This window comes from Equus przewalskii, chromosome 3 (genome assembly GCF_037783145.1).
Source record: "Equus przewalskii isolate Varuska chromosome 3, EquPr2, whole genome shotgun sequence".
NCBI classification, from domain to species: Eukaryota; Metazoa; Chordata; class Mammalia; order Perissodactyla; family Equidae; genus Equus; species Equus przewalskii.
This window is the reverse complement of record NC_091833.1, coordinates 35,905,214-35,922,556: the sequence shown is the minus strand read 5'-3', so window position 1 is coordinate 35,922,556 and position 17,343 is coordinate 35,905,214. Positions and strand designations below refer to the sequence as shown.

At 59.9% G+C, this 17,343-nt stretch overlaps 1 protein-coding gene across 2 annotated transcripts; it reads right to left on the bottom strand.

The window, feature by feature from the left end:
* Window positions 1-1,763: 1,763 nt before the first annotated feature.
* DPEP1 (dipeptidase 1) lies at window positions 1,764-16,510 on the bottom strand. Of its 2 annotated transcripts, XM_008535646.2 has the most exons (11): window positions 16,270-16,510; window positions 8,834-9,043; window positions 4,304-4,436; window positions 3,963-4,095; window positions 3,655-3,805; window positions 3,421-3,490; window positions 2,932-3,108; window positions 2,720-2,804; window positions 2,567-2,642; window positions 2,186-2,321; window positions 1,764-2,114 (listed from the first exon to the last, which is right to left on the bottom strand). In XM_008535646.2, the coding sequence occupies exons 2-11, from the start codon at window positions 8,935-8,937 to the stop codon at window positions 1,947-1,949; spliced, it is 1,233 nt and encodes a 410-aa protein (XP_008533868.2). In that variant the 5' UTR covers window positions 8,938-9,043; window positions 16,270-16,510; the 3' UTR covers window positions 1,764-1,946. The 2 variants fall into 2 exon arrangements, with proteins under 2 accessions (XP_008533868.2, XP_070468615.1); XM_070612514.1 differs by lacking the exon at window positions 16,270-16,510 and having other exon boundaries at window positions 8,834-9,342.
* Window positions 16,511-17,343: the final 833 nt, after the last annotated feature.

Genomic DNA, 17,343 nt, shown 5'->3' with positions numbered 1-17,343 from the left:
CTCGTCGGCGTCCCTGCCCTCTCCAGAGTGTGCTAGTCTTGTGTTAGGTTCATTGGTGTGTATGTCACTAGTGCTCCCCATCCTGGCTGGCTGGCGTGTGAAACATGGCCAGGCCTCTAGAGTCATGTCCCTGCTCCTCGGCCTCAGCCCACCCCTCAGTGGCAACAGGCCCCACAGCACCGGGTGTGTCCTCCCATGTCTCTCCACCGAGCACATTGTCTTTGGACAGGGTCCTCGGCTGCTTGCGCACCCCGGGTTTATGAAGCGCTGATATGGGCCCTTCCAGGGGAGAGATGACCCCGGGAGGGCAGCCCGAGTGGCCGAGCATCCAGACACCACCCAGGGACTCTGCACCCCAAAGTGGGCTCCACACTATAGGTGGGCCCAGCCTCCTGCCCGCCTGTGTGGGGCCGGTTACCAAGTCCCCAGACCTCCCTCTCAGTGCTGTTCCCTCAGGAAGGGCCGGCGTGTCTGCCTCTCGGTGGAGCGAGGGATAGGTGGAAATGCTGTAGCAGGAAGAACTGAGGATGGGCAGCTGAAGACCTGCCTGGACCCAGGTGTATCCAGGACAGTACCTGAGGGCACTGCCTCTGTGGGGTATGGTTTTAATGCAGTTAAGGTGATTTCAGGACTACCCTTTCTTGGGAGAAAATACTTGCCAGGTAGCAAAACCAGGCATGCCACCCCTGCAGGGCACCAGGGGGCCCTTTCCATAGTCAGTGGGGAATGGGGACATTGGTGGGGGTCGGCCGCCTCAGGCCGGAACCCCTTGCTTGCTTGTTTCTCCTTTTACATTAAATTGATCCTAAGTGATCAGCAGATACCCACAAATGTCCCTTCTGTTGGCTTTCAATCCTCCCAGAGAGGTGCCGGCTGGAACGAGAGGCAGGCCCCTGTGGTCAGGTCACCCGCCTTCTCGTGGGACATGCAGCCCCTTCACAGAGAGTCTGAGGAAGACAATGGTAGCAAAGCACAGAGGGGACTGTCCGGGCTCAGGGCACTGTGGGGCGGGCACCCTTCTGCGGGCACCCAGGGTGCCACGCACAGGAATTCCTGCCCGATGTTAAGGCCTGCAGCTGTCCAGAAGGGGCGTTCTCAAGGCCTCTGGCCTCAAACGGGGGCAGCAGGGATGTGTTGGGGCCCCACCCGGGGTCTCACCCACCAGCTTACTCATCTCAAGACGTATCCACCCTCCGATGCTCTGCCCTGCAGGGTGCATGTTCCCAGTCCCTGAGGAGACCCCCGGGGTGGGCCCCAGAGAGTGCTCCTTGCTCCAGACCGCACTTTCCCATTCATCGAGAGGCTGGGCCCAGGGGTGGGGTGTGGGTGTGAGTGAGTGCATGTCAGGGGTGTGGGTGTGTATATGTGGGTAGATGTGCACACACATGGTTGTGTACATGAGTGTGCCCGTGTATGTGTGCATGTGCAGTGTGTATGTGTGCGTGTGCATAACTGCAAGTGTGGGTATGTGGGAGTGCACGTGTGTGTACGTGTGTGGATATATGTAGGGGCGTGTGTGTGTGAGAACAAGTGCATGTGGGGAGGTGGCAGCTGGAGCCTGGGCCACGTGTTTTTAAAGGTGCCTCAGCCACGTCTGTCCAAGCCCTCCTCAGGCCCCGCGCCCTGCCCGACCCCACCCTTCCAGGACTCAGGCCCTCCTGTGTCTGGATGTCCAGCCAGGGGCCACTTTCACAAAATTTGCCCCCGGATGCTCAGGAGCCCCCTTCCAGGGCCGGGGTGCTGATGAAACACACCCTCAGGACTCCAAGGGGTCATTGCCTTTATTGAGGTCCACTGTGTGCCCGTGTCCTGAGTGGGCCCACAGCAGGCAGCCCCCCTGGGAGCCCCGTCTTTGTGCGCCAGGAGCCGCGTTCCTAGAGCCTCGGCCGCTCTGACAACCAGTCTTCCTCAAGCCGCAGGAGCCCGAGGGTCCTGGTGCCCGTGGCTCATAGAAGACACAGGCCGAGGGGGAGCAGGGCGAGGGAGGCCAGCAGGGCCCCCAGCTGGCGGTGGAGGCTGGGGGCCTGTGAGTACCCATACTTGGTCCTGCAGGAAGGCTCCAGCTTGTCCAGTGGGATGGGCTCTTCCTCTGGAGTCTGCATATGGTCGCTCGCCTGGAGACAGACACAGGTTGGGTGCCTGCCTGCCAGGCAGGGTGGGGTGGGTGAGTGTGGGGCCTCCTCACCTCCTCCACTGCCTCGAAGACCCTCAGCAGGTTGTCAGCCAGGGCGCCCCTGATCTCTGCCTCCGTCCACTGTCTCCTGAGCAGCTCGGCGACCAGGTCTGGGTACTTGGACACGTCCTCCAACCCTGAGGGAACCCTGAGACGAGGGTGGAGAGAATCAGGTTCTGCATCCCAGGGACCGAGGGGCCTGTTCACCTCCCCACAAGCCACTGACCTGCCCACACCCCCATCCAAAGACACTGAAGTCCAGGGAGTGGCCCTCAGAGTGGGATGTGCTGGCCCATCCTCAGGACACACCTCCCTCCTCCAGCCCCTCACAATGTGTTCACGGGGGTCACGACCCTCCCAGTTCATCCACAAGACACAGGTCTCACCCCTTACCTTGAAACACCATCATAGTCCCCACCAAAGCCCACGGCCTCAGCTCCCGCCACGTTCTTGATGTAGTCCAGGTGGTCTGCAGGGGAGGCAGCAGGTGTGGGTCCTGAGAGGCCCTCCACCGCCTGGCCTCTACAGCTGCTCACATCCACCTACCTGCTACTTGGGACAGGTTGGCCTCCCTTTGGCAGGCAACGTAGTCGTTGTAGAAGTTGACCATCACCAGGCTGCCTGTCTGCTTCTGTAAGGGGGAGAGAGTGGAGCTGTGGGTGCAAGGAGGACAGCAAGGCTCCCTGAGGACCACCCACCAGGGGGACAGCAAGGTGCCCTGAAGACCACCCTGGGAGCAGACCCCCACAGCCCCTCACCACCAACTGAAGCACGTCGTCGGGCACGTTGCGCCTGTGCGCACACAGACTGTAGGCTGAGGAGTGGCTGAAGATGACGGGGGCCTTGGAGAGCTCTAGAGCGGCCTTCATGGTGGCCACAGACACGTGGGCCAAGTCGATCATGACGCCTAGCCGGTTCATCTCCTTCAGCACAGTCTGAGGGGAGACGGCTCAGGGCACCAGGACAGCCCGACCCCAGAGCCAGGCAGGCTGCAGTGTGCACGGCCTTCTGGGGTTCCCTGCAGCCCCCTGAGAGGTCCAGGCACGGGGTTGGGGGGCATTTGGGCAAGGGCATCAATGACCCTTCAATGGCCGGAAGTCTGGGGCCACTCTAGTGACCAGTGTGTCCCTGGGGATGACCCCTGCCAGATCCAGTTTACAGGTGAGGAAACAGGTTCTGAGAGGAGAGACACTGTGTCCTGGGTGACTTCTCTGAGGGCGACTGCAGTCCTCGCCCACCCTACTCACCTGCCCAAAGAGCGACAGGCCTTGGCTCTGGGCCTTGTCTTCCCCCGTGTCCACCAGCCAGTTGTCGGCCCTGCGAGAGCAGAGAGCAGGTACCAAGGGGCAGAGCGTTTGTCCTGTCCCCCCCCCCACATCCAGGACCCTCAGGAGCAGAGGAGGGCACGGGAGCAGGGCCGAGCTGGCCTCTGAACCCCCGTGAATGTCCCACACAGCCCAGGGGCCTCTGGGGTCACTTACCAGGGTGTGTTGCAGCTGTGAGTGAGGGTGAGGTACCGCATGCCCAGGTGGTAGAGTGCCCGCAGGACAGCGAGGCTGCTGTCGATGGAGTGGCCGCCCTCCACGCCCACCAGGCTGGCCACCCTTCCTTCCTGGAAGGCCTGGCGGATGCCTGTGAGGAGAGCCGGCCGGGCAGTGGGCGCCTGGGCAGTGGGCGAGTAGGTGTCCAAGGGGAGCTTCAACATGAGAAACGCCCCCGCTGCACCAGCACACTCTGCTCCGGACAAGAACTGGGGTGGTGTGGGGCCTGGGGGGTGGCTGGGACCCACCTGTGCTGTTGGTGACACACACAAAGGTCTCGGGGTACATCTGACACATGCGGTGGATGACATCTATCTGCTCCAGTGTCCTCCGCACAGCATCCTTGTTCTGGGTGTCGCAGGGTACGTATGCGGACCAGAACTGAGGGGCCAAGAGAAGGGTTGGAGCTGACAGCGCCCGGCCCCAGCCCCACCCGCCAATGGGCATCTGGCTTTCCTCCCACCTTGGAAGTCCTCCCTATGGCCTGGATGGCTGAGTCCCCTCCAAGGGCCTGTGGCCACCAGGGAGCCGCTGCACCTTAGCCAGGGCCCAAGGTGGGGGGGATGGACAGGGCCGGGCTGAGCTGTACCTGGCCCCCAACAAAACCAGCCTTCAGCTTGGGGATGTTGGTGTGCGTGGAGGCCAGCGTGGTCAGGTTGGCCCGCTCATCCCGAAGCTGGTTGTTGAACATCTTCAGCAGCTGCCAGGGCAGGTCGTTGTGCCTGGAGGGGCCAAGTGGAGGGGTCAGAGGCAGGTCAGGACAGCCACCTGGACCTGGGGCCTTCCAGCTCCCTCCTCCGCAGGCTGTCCCCTCTCCACTCCCTGCTTCTCAAGCTCAGGACTAAAGCCAGCTGCAGGGGTGAGGTGCCTGAACGCAACTGACCACAGGTGCGCTTCTCTACCGTGCCCCCCAGGCCAGGGAACCACGAGCTGAGGGAGCCCCCCATGGCTAGGTCCTCCCTCCAAGGGCCTTTCACTCTGCAAGATGGCAGGGCACATGCTTGCTCTGCTTCAAAATCGGGCAGGAGCTTAAACAACCTCCACGAACGAGGTTGGCTGACCCTGGGGGAGCGAGGCAGAGGGCCTGGGGCCTGAAGGTCTCCACAGGCTAAAGATGAAACCCTCCACTCACAGGAAGGGGCCAGGGAAGCGTGGGGAGGGGTCTGCTCTTGGGGCCTGGCACCCCCACCCCACCTTTCTGGGGCAGTGACTTCAGGTGCAAGATTTGGGAGCCCACAGGCCCCCGGCTGCCTCCATCGCTCTGGACAGCCCTGCGCCATGTCCAAGAAGCTCTGAGCAGCCCTGTGCTTACAAAGGTCTGAGGGTCTCTCAAGTTTCCTGAGGAGCCAGTTCCTGTGAGTGTTTTGGAGGAAGGGGAAGGGGGAAGAAAAGAGAGGGAGAAAGGGGGAGAGGGGGGAGGGCAGAGGGGCAAGGAAAGGGACGCAGGAGGGGAAGGGGAGAGGGGTCAGTGGCTGGTGGGTCTGATTCCTCCCTGGATCCAGGAATGGGCAGAGGGAGACCAGGGGAAGCCCCAAAGGGCGAGACTGCTGGAGAGCCAGGCCGCCTGGGTCCTGGATGCTGGAAGCAGCATCAGCCCCTGGGAGCTAGTTAGAAACGTAGAGGCTCACCAGTGGCTCACCCAGACCCAGCAGTGGGATCTGCTCTTTCACCAGCAACCCACATGGGTGGGACATCTAGGGAGGTGCCTTGGCTGGCCCGCAATCTAGTGACAAGACGGCTGTGAGGACTGCCTGGGGAGTGTTTCATCCTGGTGTCTCGCTCTGGGGATGCCTGGGGCCTTCTGGTGCCACCATGGGCCCCTCCCACCCCACCCCCTTCTCTCGGAGCCCCATCTCATGGGGACAGCACTTTGCAGAGGAGGAACACCACAGTTGGGGTGCAATGGCGGTGAATGGGGGGCCAGGATGGGGCTGCACTCCCGCATTCGAGACCCCTCTCTCCCAGGATGGCACCCCCTCCTCACCCAAATCCAGTTCCCATGTCCAATCCTGGCTCCCACCCCTCTTGCTGTGTCTTCGTCTGTAACATGGGGATGTCTTGAAACCTTCCTCAGGGTGAATTGTGAGGGTAAATGAGTAGCTATTAATACTAATACTACATCGGGATCATGCTGGCCTCCTGCAGGCCCAGGTCAGCTAGCCCCTGGGCTGGGCTTTTCCAAAGCAAGCTGGCCGGGCCCCCTCCCCTGGGCCCCGCCCCTTGACCAGCTCCAGACCCTGCTCTCTGTGGGGCTCGAGCCACAGGTGCTGCTTCCAGGAATCTGTGATTTGATTGGGTGACAGGGCTGCGCGAGTGGTCAGGAGGCCTTTGCTGGCTGAGCAGTGGACGCTGGGTGAGCTCCAGCCAGGCGGGATTACCGCCTCAAGCCCCAGCCCTGGGCACCGTCCCCGGGGCAGGGCTGGGCAGGGCCCCTGGATGGGACTAGGCACCCCAGCCTCTGGGCAATCTGGCCCCGCCCTCCAGCTGCCACCCAGGACCCACCAGGACGGCAGGGCACACTTTACTCTCGCCTCCTCCCCTCGGCCACTCCACCCTCGGTTGGAACCCAAAGTGGGGACAGAATTTCCTCCGCCCTGTGATGAGCCCTGCATTCTGGAGCCTGCCAGAGCTTCCTTCCTTATCTGGGTGGCCTGGGCAGTGCCCTTGGCCATGACATGAGGACCCCACTGCACTATAGAACGCCACGCTGCAGCCGGCACACATGCAGGCCGGCAGCTGTGAGAGAGCCCGCTGCTCGCCCATTCTCCTCCTTTTCCTTGGTAACACAACCTCCCATTTTTAGCAAGGCACATGGCCATTTGAAACAAAGATACTTCCCTGCGCCCTTACAGCTGGGTGTGGTCATGTGACTAAGTTCTGCCCTGTGACAACTCCCAAAATCTGTCCTTGATAGAGAGTGGTTGCTTCCCCTTTGCCCTTTCTAGGTCCCTTCCTTGTTCCTGCTGGCTGGCATGCAGATGTGATGGCCAGAGCTGCTGCAGCCACTCTAAATCATGAGATGACCATGGGAATGGTGGCCACAAGGAGTCCTTGGAACTGTGGAATGCCATGCTAGAGCTCCCTCTGGACGTCTCTGTGTTGAAGCTGCTTACTTGGGGCTCTGACCTACAAGAGTAGCTAAGACTAGCTGGTCCACAGTTATTAATTTTGATTCCATCAGCCTAGTCTTAGCTTTCTAGCTCTTTGGACAATCCCAGCTCCCTGAGCATTCCTGGCTATCTGGGCTCTTTGTGCCATCTTACCCCTCACGTGGGCTTCTGGGCAGCTCCCCACACCTGGCCTCAGCCGCCCTCTCTCGGTGCCCAGCCGCCCCAAGTCCCCCAGAATGAAGGAATAGCTCGCCTGGCTGATACTGTTGGCATCTTATGCTGCCCTTGCTGCCCCCTGCCAGACAGCGGGGGCTCCAGGCGGGGAGCCCAGGCAGGGCCTCTGCAGCCTCCTCCCCATACCTGGCTCCCCAGCGAGCCTGTGGAGGAGACCCAGCCTGCAGGGATGTCGGAGGCAGGCACCTGGCAAGAGGCAGACAGGAGAGCAGAGGGCCGCAGGGTCCAGGCAGGATGGAGGGGAGGATCCGAGGGCAGGAGGGGAGGGAGGGGCGCACACAACCCCTGGGGGCCCCTATTCCTTCTTGGGGGCTGCCACAGCTCACTGAAGTCCTACATAGAGGGACACCCCATTTTCTCTGCTTTCCTTGCAGAGCTTTTTTGTCCAAAAAAAGCCCCGAGGCATCTGCCAAATAGTAATGACGGCAGCATTTATGGAGCACCTACGTGTGCCAGACACATGCGGATGTTCAGCATTTATGGAGCACCTACATGTGCCAGACACACGCGGATGTTCTCCTTAGCACTCTCAGCTCCCAAGAGCATGCGAGAGTCCCTCCTCTCAGCGATGGCAGGAAGGGAAGCAGGAGGCCAGGGCTGGCAGGTGTGCTGGTGGGTCAGGACAGGCCTGGCTGCTGCGGTGGCCCTGGGCAAAGCCCTGGAGGAGCTGAGACCAGGAGTGTGGACCTGGGGGCAGATGGGCAGGGATAGCGCAGTGCGCGGCCTGCCTGGAGCATGGATGAGTGTGGGGGTGACTGGAGGGGCAGTGAAGGGCCCTGTGGGCCGCTGAGAGGACTTAAGTTGTTACTCTGAGCTCAGTGGGAGCCACAGGAGGTGGGAGGTGAGCTGGAAGGACAGGAGCTGGGACTTATGTCTCCAGGACTCCCTCTGGCTGCAGCATTGAGACCCAACCTTGGCCGGTGGAAGAAGGGGGACAGTCAGAGGCTCATGTTTGACCCAGAGCAGAGGTGGAGATGTGAGGGGAGAGGAGGGTCCATGCAGATGTACTGGGATGCAGATGCAAGAGGCGCTGCCAGATTGGCTGTGACATCAGAGAAAGAACAACAAGGTGTTGCAAGTCTTGGCTGGAAGGGGGCCTTCGAGAGAAGCATCAGGAGCTTGGTTTGGGCCATTGAAGCATGACTCCAAGCATCGTAGGCAAGGCAGAGAGGCGACCCCAGGGACCCCGTGCCAGATGGGGTCACCCATGGGTGGACACTGGAGAGGGAGGGGTGTGAGGAAAGGGTCTCAGGGAGGAGGGTCAAGAGGGCCAAGAAGGGCCCCCAGGAGCCCGTGAGGGATGCCACCCTCACCTGCAGTCTCTGGTGAGGAAGCTGAGGCCCCAAGAGGAAACGCAGCTCCCTCAGGCCAGATGGCTAGTGCGAGGCATGACCCCGGGCTGGACCACCAACCGTGCCTGGCCCCAGCACCCACTCTGAGCAGACACCTGGCCCCCAAGGCACAGGTGGGACCAGGTTGTGGGGCGCCCCCAGAGCATCTGAGGGCCAGGGGCTTCGCCACTTGCCTCCTTCCTACTCCCTGCAGGCCCTCATCTGCTGGAGCCTGGGGGCCCTCGGAGACTTCATGGAGCAGCTGAGGCCAGCAGAGAGCCAAGGCCACACTATAGCTAGAGAAACAGTCCCGGTGGGGAGAGGGCAGCGCCCACCTCAAGTCCAGGGCACGTAATCCTCAATCCTAGCTCCCCCAATCCCGGACCCCCAGCCCCAGACCCCCAGCCCTGGACCCCCAGCCCTGTCACACAAGTGACCACTTACCCGTCAATGACAGGTGTACCCTGCATGATTCTTTCTGCCTGGTCCCGGAACTGGTCTGCAGTACAGATGGCCACCAAGGGCCAGAGCCACCAGCTGGTCCACATGACACAGTCCCCAGGCACCTGCTTCCACCGCTGCCCTGGCTCGTCTGGCCTGACCTGGCCGGCCTTTGCTCCACAAGGATGAGCCGACGCTGTAAGGAGCCGCTCTCTGTGCCAGAAGAGAGAGCAGAAGCCTTGGTCCAGGTGATTGCTGCCAGGAGTTCTCCTGTTTAATCAGTAATCAATCAGTAATCAGCACATTCCCTGAGAGGGTGGGTGGATGGAATGTCCTCGACCCTGTGGGCTGGGCATTGCTGTCTGAAGCAGGCAAGAGGCTGCCAACCCCAGGGGAGGGGCTGGAGCCCAGAAGAAAAGACAGTGGCTCAGAGGGGGCTTGCTTGGGGTACGCGGTCAACAGTCTTAGCTGTATTGTTACCACTGCTGCCCTCAGCACCCAGGGCCTGAGATCTGCAAACAAGAATTAAAACAGTCAAGTGCTGAGTTCTGGTCCTGCGCTCCTCTGTTTGCTTGTAAAAATGGTTTTACGTTACTTACCGAGGAAGATGCTGCGCAGACCACACCCCACCCCAATGCTGGGGGTCTGCACCTGATTCCTGGAGCCCTGCCGGGCCCCACCATACCCAACCCAGTGGTGGGGCATCTGCACCCCAGTTCCCAGCCTGTGGCCCTCTGGCATCACAGGGACCCACACTCCGCCTGCAGGCTTCTGACCAAGCAGGTTGGACTCTGGGGTTTGGGGTCAGAAACCTGGAGCACCAGTGATTCCTCAGAACTGGGGTCCTTTCGCAGGCTTGCCACACACTCAGGTCTCCCTGGGGACTTCTAAGAACCTGATGTTGGGCAGCACTGGGACCAATGAATCCTGGTCCCAGGGCTGGGCCAGTGTCCAGGGTTCTGATGAGCAGCCGGGCTGAGAACCAGGCTGGCTGGGAGGGAGCCAGGTCAGAAAAGCTGGTAAGAGGTGCGGGCGAGACGAGGAGACCCTTCCTCCCACCTGAGAAGGAGGTCTCATCCCTCCTTCAGCCATCAGCTGCGTGTCCCAGGCAGGTGCCTGGGCCTCAGTTTCCCTCCTGTTGAAATAGCAGCTTGCAGGGCTGATTGGAGAATGGGACCAAAGGCACAGACATCGTTTGCTCTAGTCCTTTCAGCCTCTCGTCCCTCCAGCCTCCACTCGCACCCTTGCGAGGAGGAGCAGAGTGTCCTCGGTGCTTCTCCTCCATCTCTGCCCCAGGATGCCTAGGGCCTGGGCCACTGGCCCCAGATCCGTCAAGGACTTTGCTCCCAGGCCCCTGTCCCTTGGTCAGGACCCCCCCGCTGCTGGCCCAGGTGTCCTCTGTGCCAGGCCCCAGGGTTGGACCCTCACCACAACCCTGTGCAGAAAAGAGCCCCCCTTGATGGATGAGGAATCTGGGTCCAGACTGGGCTCTGACCAGACCACCTGGGGGCTGTGACCTGTTAGATGCTGGGCCACCCCAAGGTCAGAGTGCCAGCATGTCACTGGTCCTCCAATGCTCCGTGTGCACTCACCTTCGACCCCCCCTGACCTGTCACTTGGTGACCTGGACACTGCTTCGTGGGTGAGGTTCAGGTCTGCTCACGGGGGACCATGCCCTCCACAGTGAGCTCCCTTGGCTCCTCCAGGACTCCTCTCCAGGGTCTTCCGCCTGACACGGCTGTCACCACACCGTGCTCCTGTTATCAGCCTCTGCCTGCTCCACAGTTTTCTCTTTTTTTTCTTATCCTTTTTGTTTCAGAGTTGGTTATTTTTTTTAAGATCATATAATTGTACTTTATTTCTTAACCTCATCTGAGCATCTTTGTCTTTCAAATTGATCATTTAAGCCAGTATTATGACAATGACGGTGCTGGCCTCCCTCTCCTGCGTGTCATAAAGCCCCTCTTTCCTGTAGCTGTCGGCCCTGTCTCCCGCTTCCTTGCTTTTGCTGCATTCTTTATGTGGTTCCTATCAGTTGCGGTCTCACACAATTAGAAAGTTCTTCTACGTGTCACGACTTTGCTAGCATTTTCCCTCATATTTTTAACATCATATTTGGATCTATATTTCTCTGTCAACACATAGAATGTGTAACACGTGGTCACAGCCCATGGTCTCGGCAGCATTCATTTAAATGTAGCCACATGTTTTCCTGGATTCGCTGTTTCTTATGCACTTCCTTTTCTCCTCTCTTGAGACATTTACTGTGATTTTTTTTCTCACTCGTCTGCAGCCGTTCTTGGGCCATTTCCCAGGAATGGTGGCACCCGTCACAGCCGGGCTGGCTCCTTCCTCTGCGACTGGGTGGTCTCCCCACGTCCGCAAGGCTCTTCTTCACCCTCACCCCCGCAGAGGGGTCGGGGGTGTCTTTCAAACCTGCCTCACACTGGATTTTGGCTTTATTTCCATTTTCAAATTCAGAATTCACTGGCTTTAATTGTCGGAAAACACTTTATCAGTCTAGAAGTCCAGTAGAAAAGAAAGCCTTCGGGACCCAGCCTGGTTCCACAGCGGGAGGTACGCCAGCTGCCAGCTTTCTGGTCATCTCCGCGTCACTGAACCACGGCCCCGCGCCTCTTCCTTCATCGTCAGCTTCGCCTGGTCCCGACCGACCTCCTCTTCTGCTGACCAGGATCCGGATTTCGCGGGTCAACTGCCCAGCCCCCTGGTAAACCCACAAATCTCCCTCCCCTGCAACTTCGGGCAGCACAGAGCCGGCGAGGGCGAGGAGAGTGAGGCACTGCCGCGGGTGCAAACTGCAGAGTAGGGAGTCACTGAAAACCTCAGTCACTGAGATAAATAGTATTTTAATGCAATATTTTAGAAAATCAAAAATTCCAGCAAAAAAAATCCATGATGAACAAAATAAAGACAGGGCCAGTATTCTGACTTTTCCTTTCTCACCCCAGCTCCTACACGATTCCACCCGGAGCTGGTCTCACGGGAAACACTCCCCTCTGTTCTGTGACTTCAGCCACAGACAAATCTTGTCAGCGGATGGCAGAGGACGGCCCGTCTGGGAGCTCAGCTGTGGGCATGACCGCACTTCCTCAGATACTCCTGGGAGGAGAGGATGCAAGGCCCCGGGGCCACCCCATGTGTCAGGGTCTGCACACCCTTCTTCAAACATGAGGTGACGGCAGAGGATGACACCGAGCATGAGCTCACGCTGAGGGTGAGCGTGAGCCCTCTGAGCAGGGACCCAGGTCCGTGCCGGGTCCTGTGTGGATTCCATTTCGCATTGTTTCTTGATCTGACTCGTGACCTGTGGGTGGCAGGGCGGCATCGCTGAGTGGGCTGTGGGGTCAGACTGCGTGTGTGAGCTGGTCAGATTTCTCAGCCTCGGTGTCTTCACCTGTGACGTAGAAGTTATCTGAGACCTCCCTCACAACAGTCCCTCATAACTGATCGGCAGTTTTGCTGGACATTCGCTTCGGGTTGGAAACCGTTTTCCCTCAGAACCAGAGGGCTCTGCGGTCTGTCCACGCCGCTGGTGAAAGTCCAGAGTCGATGTGAGTCCCGGTTCTGGCAGGTGATGCGCTCTCCGTCCCGTCTCTCCGGCACCGCTCGAAGGCAGAGCTTGGACCTCCTGGGTTGGTCCTTTCTGTCTCCTGTTTTGGGTTTTCTTCTATTTTTAGTCTATGGCCTAGATCTTTCCTCAGTAATGTCTTGCAGCACTTTGATTTGACGTTTTCTTTCAGGAATCATGTATTTAACCTCCCAAGAGTGGTGTCTTGTGTCTCGTTGCTGAAGCTCTCCCTCGCATCCTGCTCTTGTTATGGAAGCGACGCTCTGACCCCAGAAGACCACGCGCCTCCTCGGGATGCATTGTTCCCACTGTTTCTCTGGACCTTGGTTGCATTGTAGCTGGCAATTTTTGTCGCCTCCTATTTAGTGTTTAGGAACGCAGAAATAGCCAAGCTGGCTGTGCCGTGTGGATGCGGCAGCCGCCCGGCCTCAGGCTTTGTGTAGAAAGGAGCAGGGGGGGCTGGCATCACGACGTGGCCCCTTCATGGCAGAAGGCGACATGAGCACTTTTGACAGCAACCCTGATTCTCAAACAATATATTTTTGGGAAGGACCACCTGGGGTTTGTCACCCAGGAAACGTTTGGCCGTGGGCTGGTGAGGCCTGGCACCCGTGTGAGCGGCGTGGGGGCTCAGCCCCTCCACAGTGCGACTGTCGCCACAGCCCCCTCTGTACCCTTCCTGACAGGACTTCTTACTCTGCTTCCATCCAATCCATCGTTCCCAGAAATCTGTCAGAGTCTTTGCTGCCGATGGACACCTTCCGTCCTCTGACGTGTGGTTCTGACCCGACTGGCCAGGAGCGGGCAGCGCTTGTGGTCTGGTGTCTGAGCAGAGGACGCGGCAGACGGTCAGCCGGCAAGAGTCCCCGGGTTGGGTCTGGTTGGATCCCCTTACCTCCCCTGTGCCGGTCGCCGGCATGGCAGCCATGCTCCACCATATCGTGTCGTGTGGTGAGGCCAGGGCCCGGGCGGGCAGCGGCATCCCAGGGTGCAGCCAGCCCGGCCAAGGCCGCCTGTTTCTAGAGTAGTTGTTAGGAGAGCAGCCAGGAGCTGGAGCTGGTGCTTGTTAAGAGCACAAGCTTTGGGGTCGGACAGCCCTGGGCTCAAACTCCCGGCCGTGGCAGATGGCACCTCCCGAGACGGCTGCGCCTTCTCCCACCCGACATGCTCCTTGCGCTGCAGCGTCGACCCCTCCTCGGAGGCGGGCAGCTGCCTGGCCCAGGGAGGCGCGGGTGTGACTGTGGGTGCCACCGGCCTCTGTCCCCTGGACACTCCCCTGGGACCTGGCGGGGCTGTTCTTCAACAGCCCCAGCTCGGCCCCAACTGACAACCAGACAGGAACCTTCGGATGACCCCAGCCCCAGCTGAGGCCCCAGACACCAAGGGCCAGAGATCAGCTGGCCCCACGGGGCCCTGAGGAAGGCCCAGCTCACAGGAAGCGTGAGCACTAATGCACACTAAACTGCTACGTTTGGGGACTGTTTGTTACGCAGCAATAGAGGCCTGATACACTGGCTGCTTTCCCACAACTAGTGACTCTGATGTTCCTGTCTGTAAAACGGGGACAAATGATCCTAACCTCACAGGGCTGTTGTGAGCCAGCACTCCTCACGCGTCAGCCTCGGGTGCTCCCTCCATGAGTGTCACCTTCTTCGTGCCCCACGGTTGTTTCTTTTGAATAAAGAGCAGCCTCTTGTGCCCACCCCACATCTTCTCAGTCTCACGTGGATGACGTAGAGTGACAGCAATGCCTCCTGCATGCTGTGTGGTGGTCCCCAACCAACAGGCCCGAAGCCTAGGGACAAATGCTCTTGCCAGTTTGTCCCCGGGAGGACATCCTGAGACCACCCAATGATGCCTTCATCTCAGACTCTCCTTCCCCCTTGGCCCTGTGGTCACTTCTCAGAGAAGCAGTCTGCGCCCAAACCTTGCCTCAAGCTCTGTGTTCAGGGGAGACACTTAATCACTTTTTATCTGTGTAGAGGGAATGGTATTATTAGTTGGGAAATCAGGATCTCTTGCCATAAACAGAAGGAATACAGTGAAAATAAACAACAAAAAATTAAACAGTGTCCTTATGTCTCAGCCAGAGCCTTGGAGAAGCGACCTATGAGGAGTTCCAGCGGGTGCTTTCCCTGTCCAGGGAGCAGTCACGGCCAGCTGGCTGGCGGCTCCTCCCACACACACACTGCGAGGACAGAGGGGGCCCAGTGGGCCTGGAGGCAGGGCCCGTCAGGGAAGCCTTGGGAACAAATTATCAGCTGGAGCCACCAAGGATCATTCCACCAAAACTGCGCTGTGATGTGGGGCCCGAGGAGGCCTCCTCTCCCCAAAGCTTCACCTGCCACTCGTGCCCACGTGCGCTGGGCCACCAACCAGCCAAGAAGGACTGGAGCCCATGGCCCCGAGATAGCCCGCGGCAGTACAGACGTCCCAAGATCCATGACCCACCGTCATTCTACAGTACATGAGCAAACACACACAGATGTATGCAAGACAGAAACGTGCACACAGCTCAACCCACGCCGAACCACGCCACATGAGCACGCATAAGCACCCTGCACGTGCAAAAAGAGAAGCAGACCGACACCTGTGTAGGCACAGCTACACACACCCAGACAACTCACATGCAAACACGCCCGTGCCTCCACAAAGACCCCCACAGCAAACGTGTGCAGACCTCATCCACACCCATATCTAGACTTGACCATGTCTGCACAAGTGGACACGTGCAGACACACCTACCCACAACCCACACCCTGCACACGCATGCACACAATGTCACAGACCAGACACTCAGACACACCGCGCACCTGATCATGCAGAAACGTGCTCAGGCTTATAAACACGCAGGCACGGACTTTTCACATGTGCTATGCAAACGCACACTGAGACATCCAGTCGTGTGCACACACGAGACACACACACAAGCACACAGACATGACCACACACGCTGCAAGCCTGTCCCCTCACACACACAGGACACATACATGCACGCTTTGCATGGGGTTGGGAGCCCACAGGCGCCCTGGTCTCTGCGCCCACCCAGCCCCCACACCCACCTCGGCGCCTGCAGCCCCCTCCGCCCCTGTGACCACCCACAGAGCTGGGCACAGCGGTCCTGAAATGGCCTGGAGGGAGGACGGCGGGGGCGCGGGGTGAGTCCCTGAGAGGACCTGGGGCTCAAAGACAGCTCCACAGCCCTCCTCCGCGGCTCCAGACCAGGCGACGTCTGCACGGGGTGTCCTTAGGCCCCTCAGCCTTCCTGGCCCAGCTGTGAGGCCACCACCCCGACCCCCACCCGCAAGGCCTGGATCCCCAGTGTGCTCCAGGACAGCACTCTGGCACCCAGTCCACAGGAGTCACCCTCAGGCTGTGGCTTCTCCACACCCCTCCTGGTCCTGGCCCGCCCCCCACTCTCCCTGGGGTGACCTCATGGCTCCTCTGGCTGCCCCCACCGCTCTGAGGCCTGTGACCCACTGAACACACAGCAGCAGGTCCCTTCCCTCAGGGACCCCCGAGACGCTCGATGAGGTCCTGGCCCCTCAGCCTTGAATGGGGAGGGGGTTCCAGCCTCCTCTCACCACCTCCCTCACCCCGGAAACAACCCTGTAGCCCCTCTGCCTGGCACTGACGTCCTTGCTCCATCTTACCCTCCGTCCATCACCAGAGAACCCCAGGACCCCAGCCTGTCAGGCCCTCCCCCTCCCCCACCCACGACACCCTCAATGTCCATCTCCCCCAGTTCAAACTCTGAGGCCTCACGGAACATGCAGCAGGTGCCCATTAATGGATGCGCTGGCGGGTGCTTCCTAACCTAGAGGCTCAGCCCTGAGCCCCTGAGACTCACCATGAGCAGGAAGAGGGGCCCAGTGCTGCCAGGACCGAGCTCTGCCGCCCACCGCCTGTGCTCCTGAGGCCTGGGGGTTTGTTTCTGTTTTTCTCGAGTTCTGTCCCTCCCCTGAGTTCTCCACCCAGCTTCCCTTGCACAAAAAAGCCACCTCTTAAAAAAAATTCCCCCAGGGGCCTTCACAATGGGCCATGGAGAGAAGGGCTTAATGTCCCACACATGTCAGCTGGTTCTAGTTTCTGCAGACACGTCGGAGGCCTCAGCCGTCGCACACACTCAGCTGGCCCCAGCGCTGGGGCTCTCTCCGGCCCACAGGCTGGGCCTCGGGCCCAGGGCTGGCAAGACAGGACTGTGTTGGGTGAAAAGGAATTGGGGTCCCTCAGACAATAACGTGGGGGCTGTCTGAGGCAGGCTGTCGGCCTCAGGTGGGAGGGCTGGGTTAGGAGGTAGGGAGGAGGGAGCCAGGTACAGGGGTTCATGGAGGTGGTCTGGGACTCTCCCGCTGAGCCCACAGTGTCCCAAGGCAGCAGCCAGCCTGTCACCTGAGGATCCCCTGACTCCTGCCCACCACCCTCATTCCCTGGGGTCGAGAGTGACCTTCTGTGGCCCAGGGTTGAAACTCGATATCTCTTCAACCTAGGAGCGGGGTTGACTATAGCCTGGCCCAGAGGCTGGGAGGCCCCGGTTCCCACATATGTAATGGGGGGTTGATCTCCCCACATTCTCAGCTACTAAAGGATCAAAGGCATTCAGGGATCGGAATGTCCTCTGGCAGAGCCATGGGACTTTTGAAATCAGGGGAAGGTCTGGTAGGGACCCAGCCCAGCTCGGGGCTGGTTCCATCATGTGGTTTCAGATCTGGGGCGGGGGGCATACCCTGATGGGTTCTGGTGGGCAGCAGGCTGTCCTGTCCCCACACAGGTAGGGGCCCACAGCAGCAGGGTGGAGGCACAGTCGGGGGCGCACGGCCCCCAGCCTTCCCTCTGCCCTGGCTCTGGGGCCCATGCTGCCTCCTGGGCTGCAGCCGCAGTGTCTAAATGCGGGATGGCCGCCGGTAGGGGCTCTGCCATGAGA

Excerpts from the sequence above, each read along its gene's own strand:
- DPEP1 (XM_008535646.2), bottom strand. The coding sequence starts at position 8,937 with ATGTGGACCAGCTGGTGGCTCTGGCCCTTGGTGGCCATCTGTACTGCA. Across the intron at positions 4,096-4,303 it reads CTGGTTTTGTTGGGGGCCAG|TTCTGGTCCGCATACGTACC; the intron begins GTACAGCTCAGC and ends TTGGCCCCTCAG. Across the intron at positions 2,322-2,566 it reads GACTATGATGGTGTTTCAAG|GGTTCCCTCAGGGTTGGAGG; the intron begins GTAAGGGGTGAG and ends CCCTCGTCTCAG.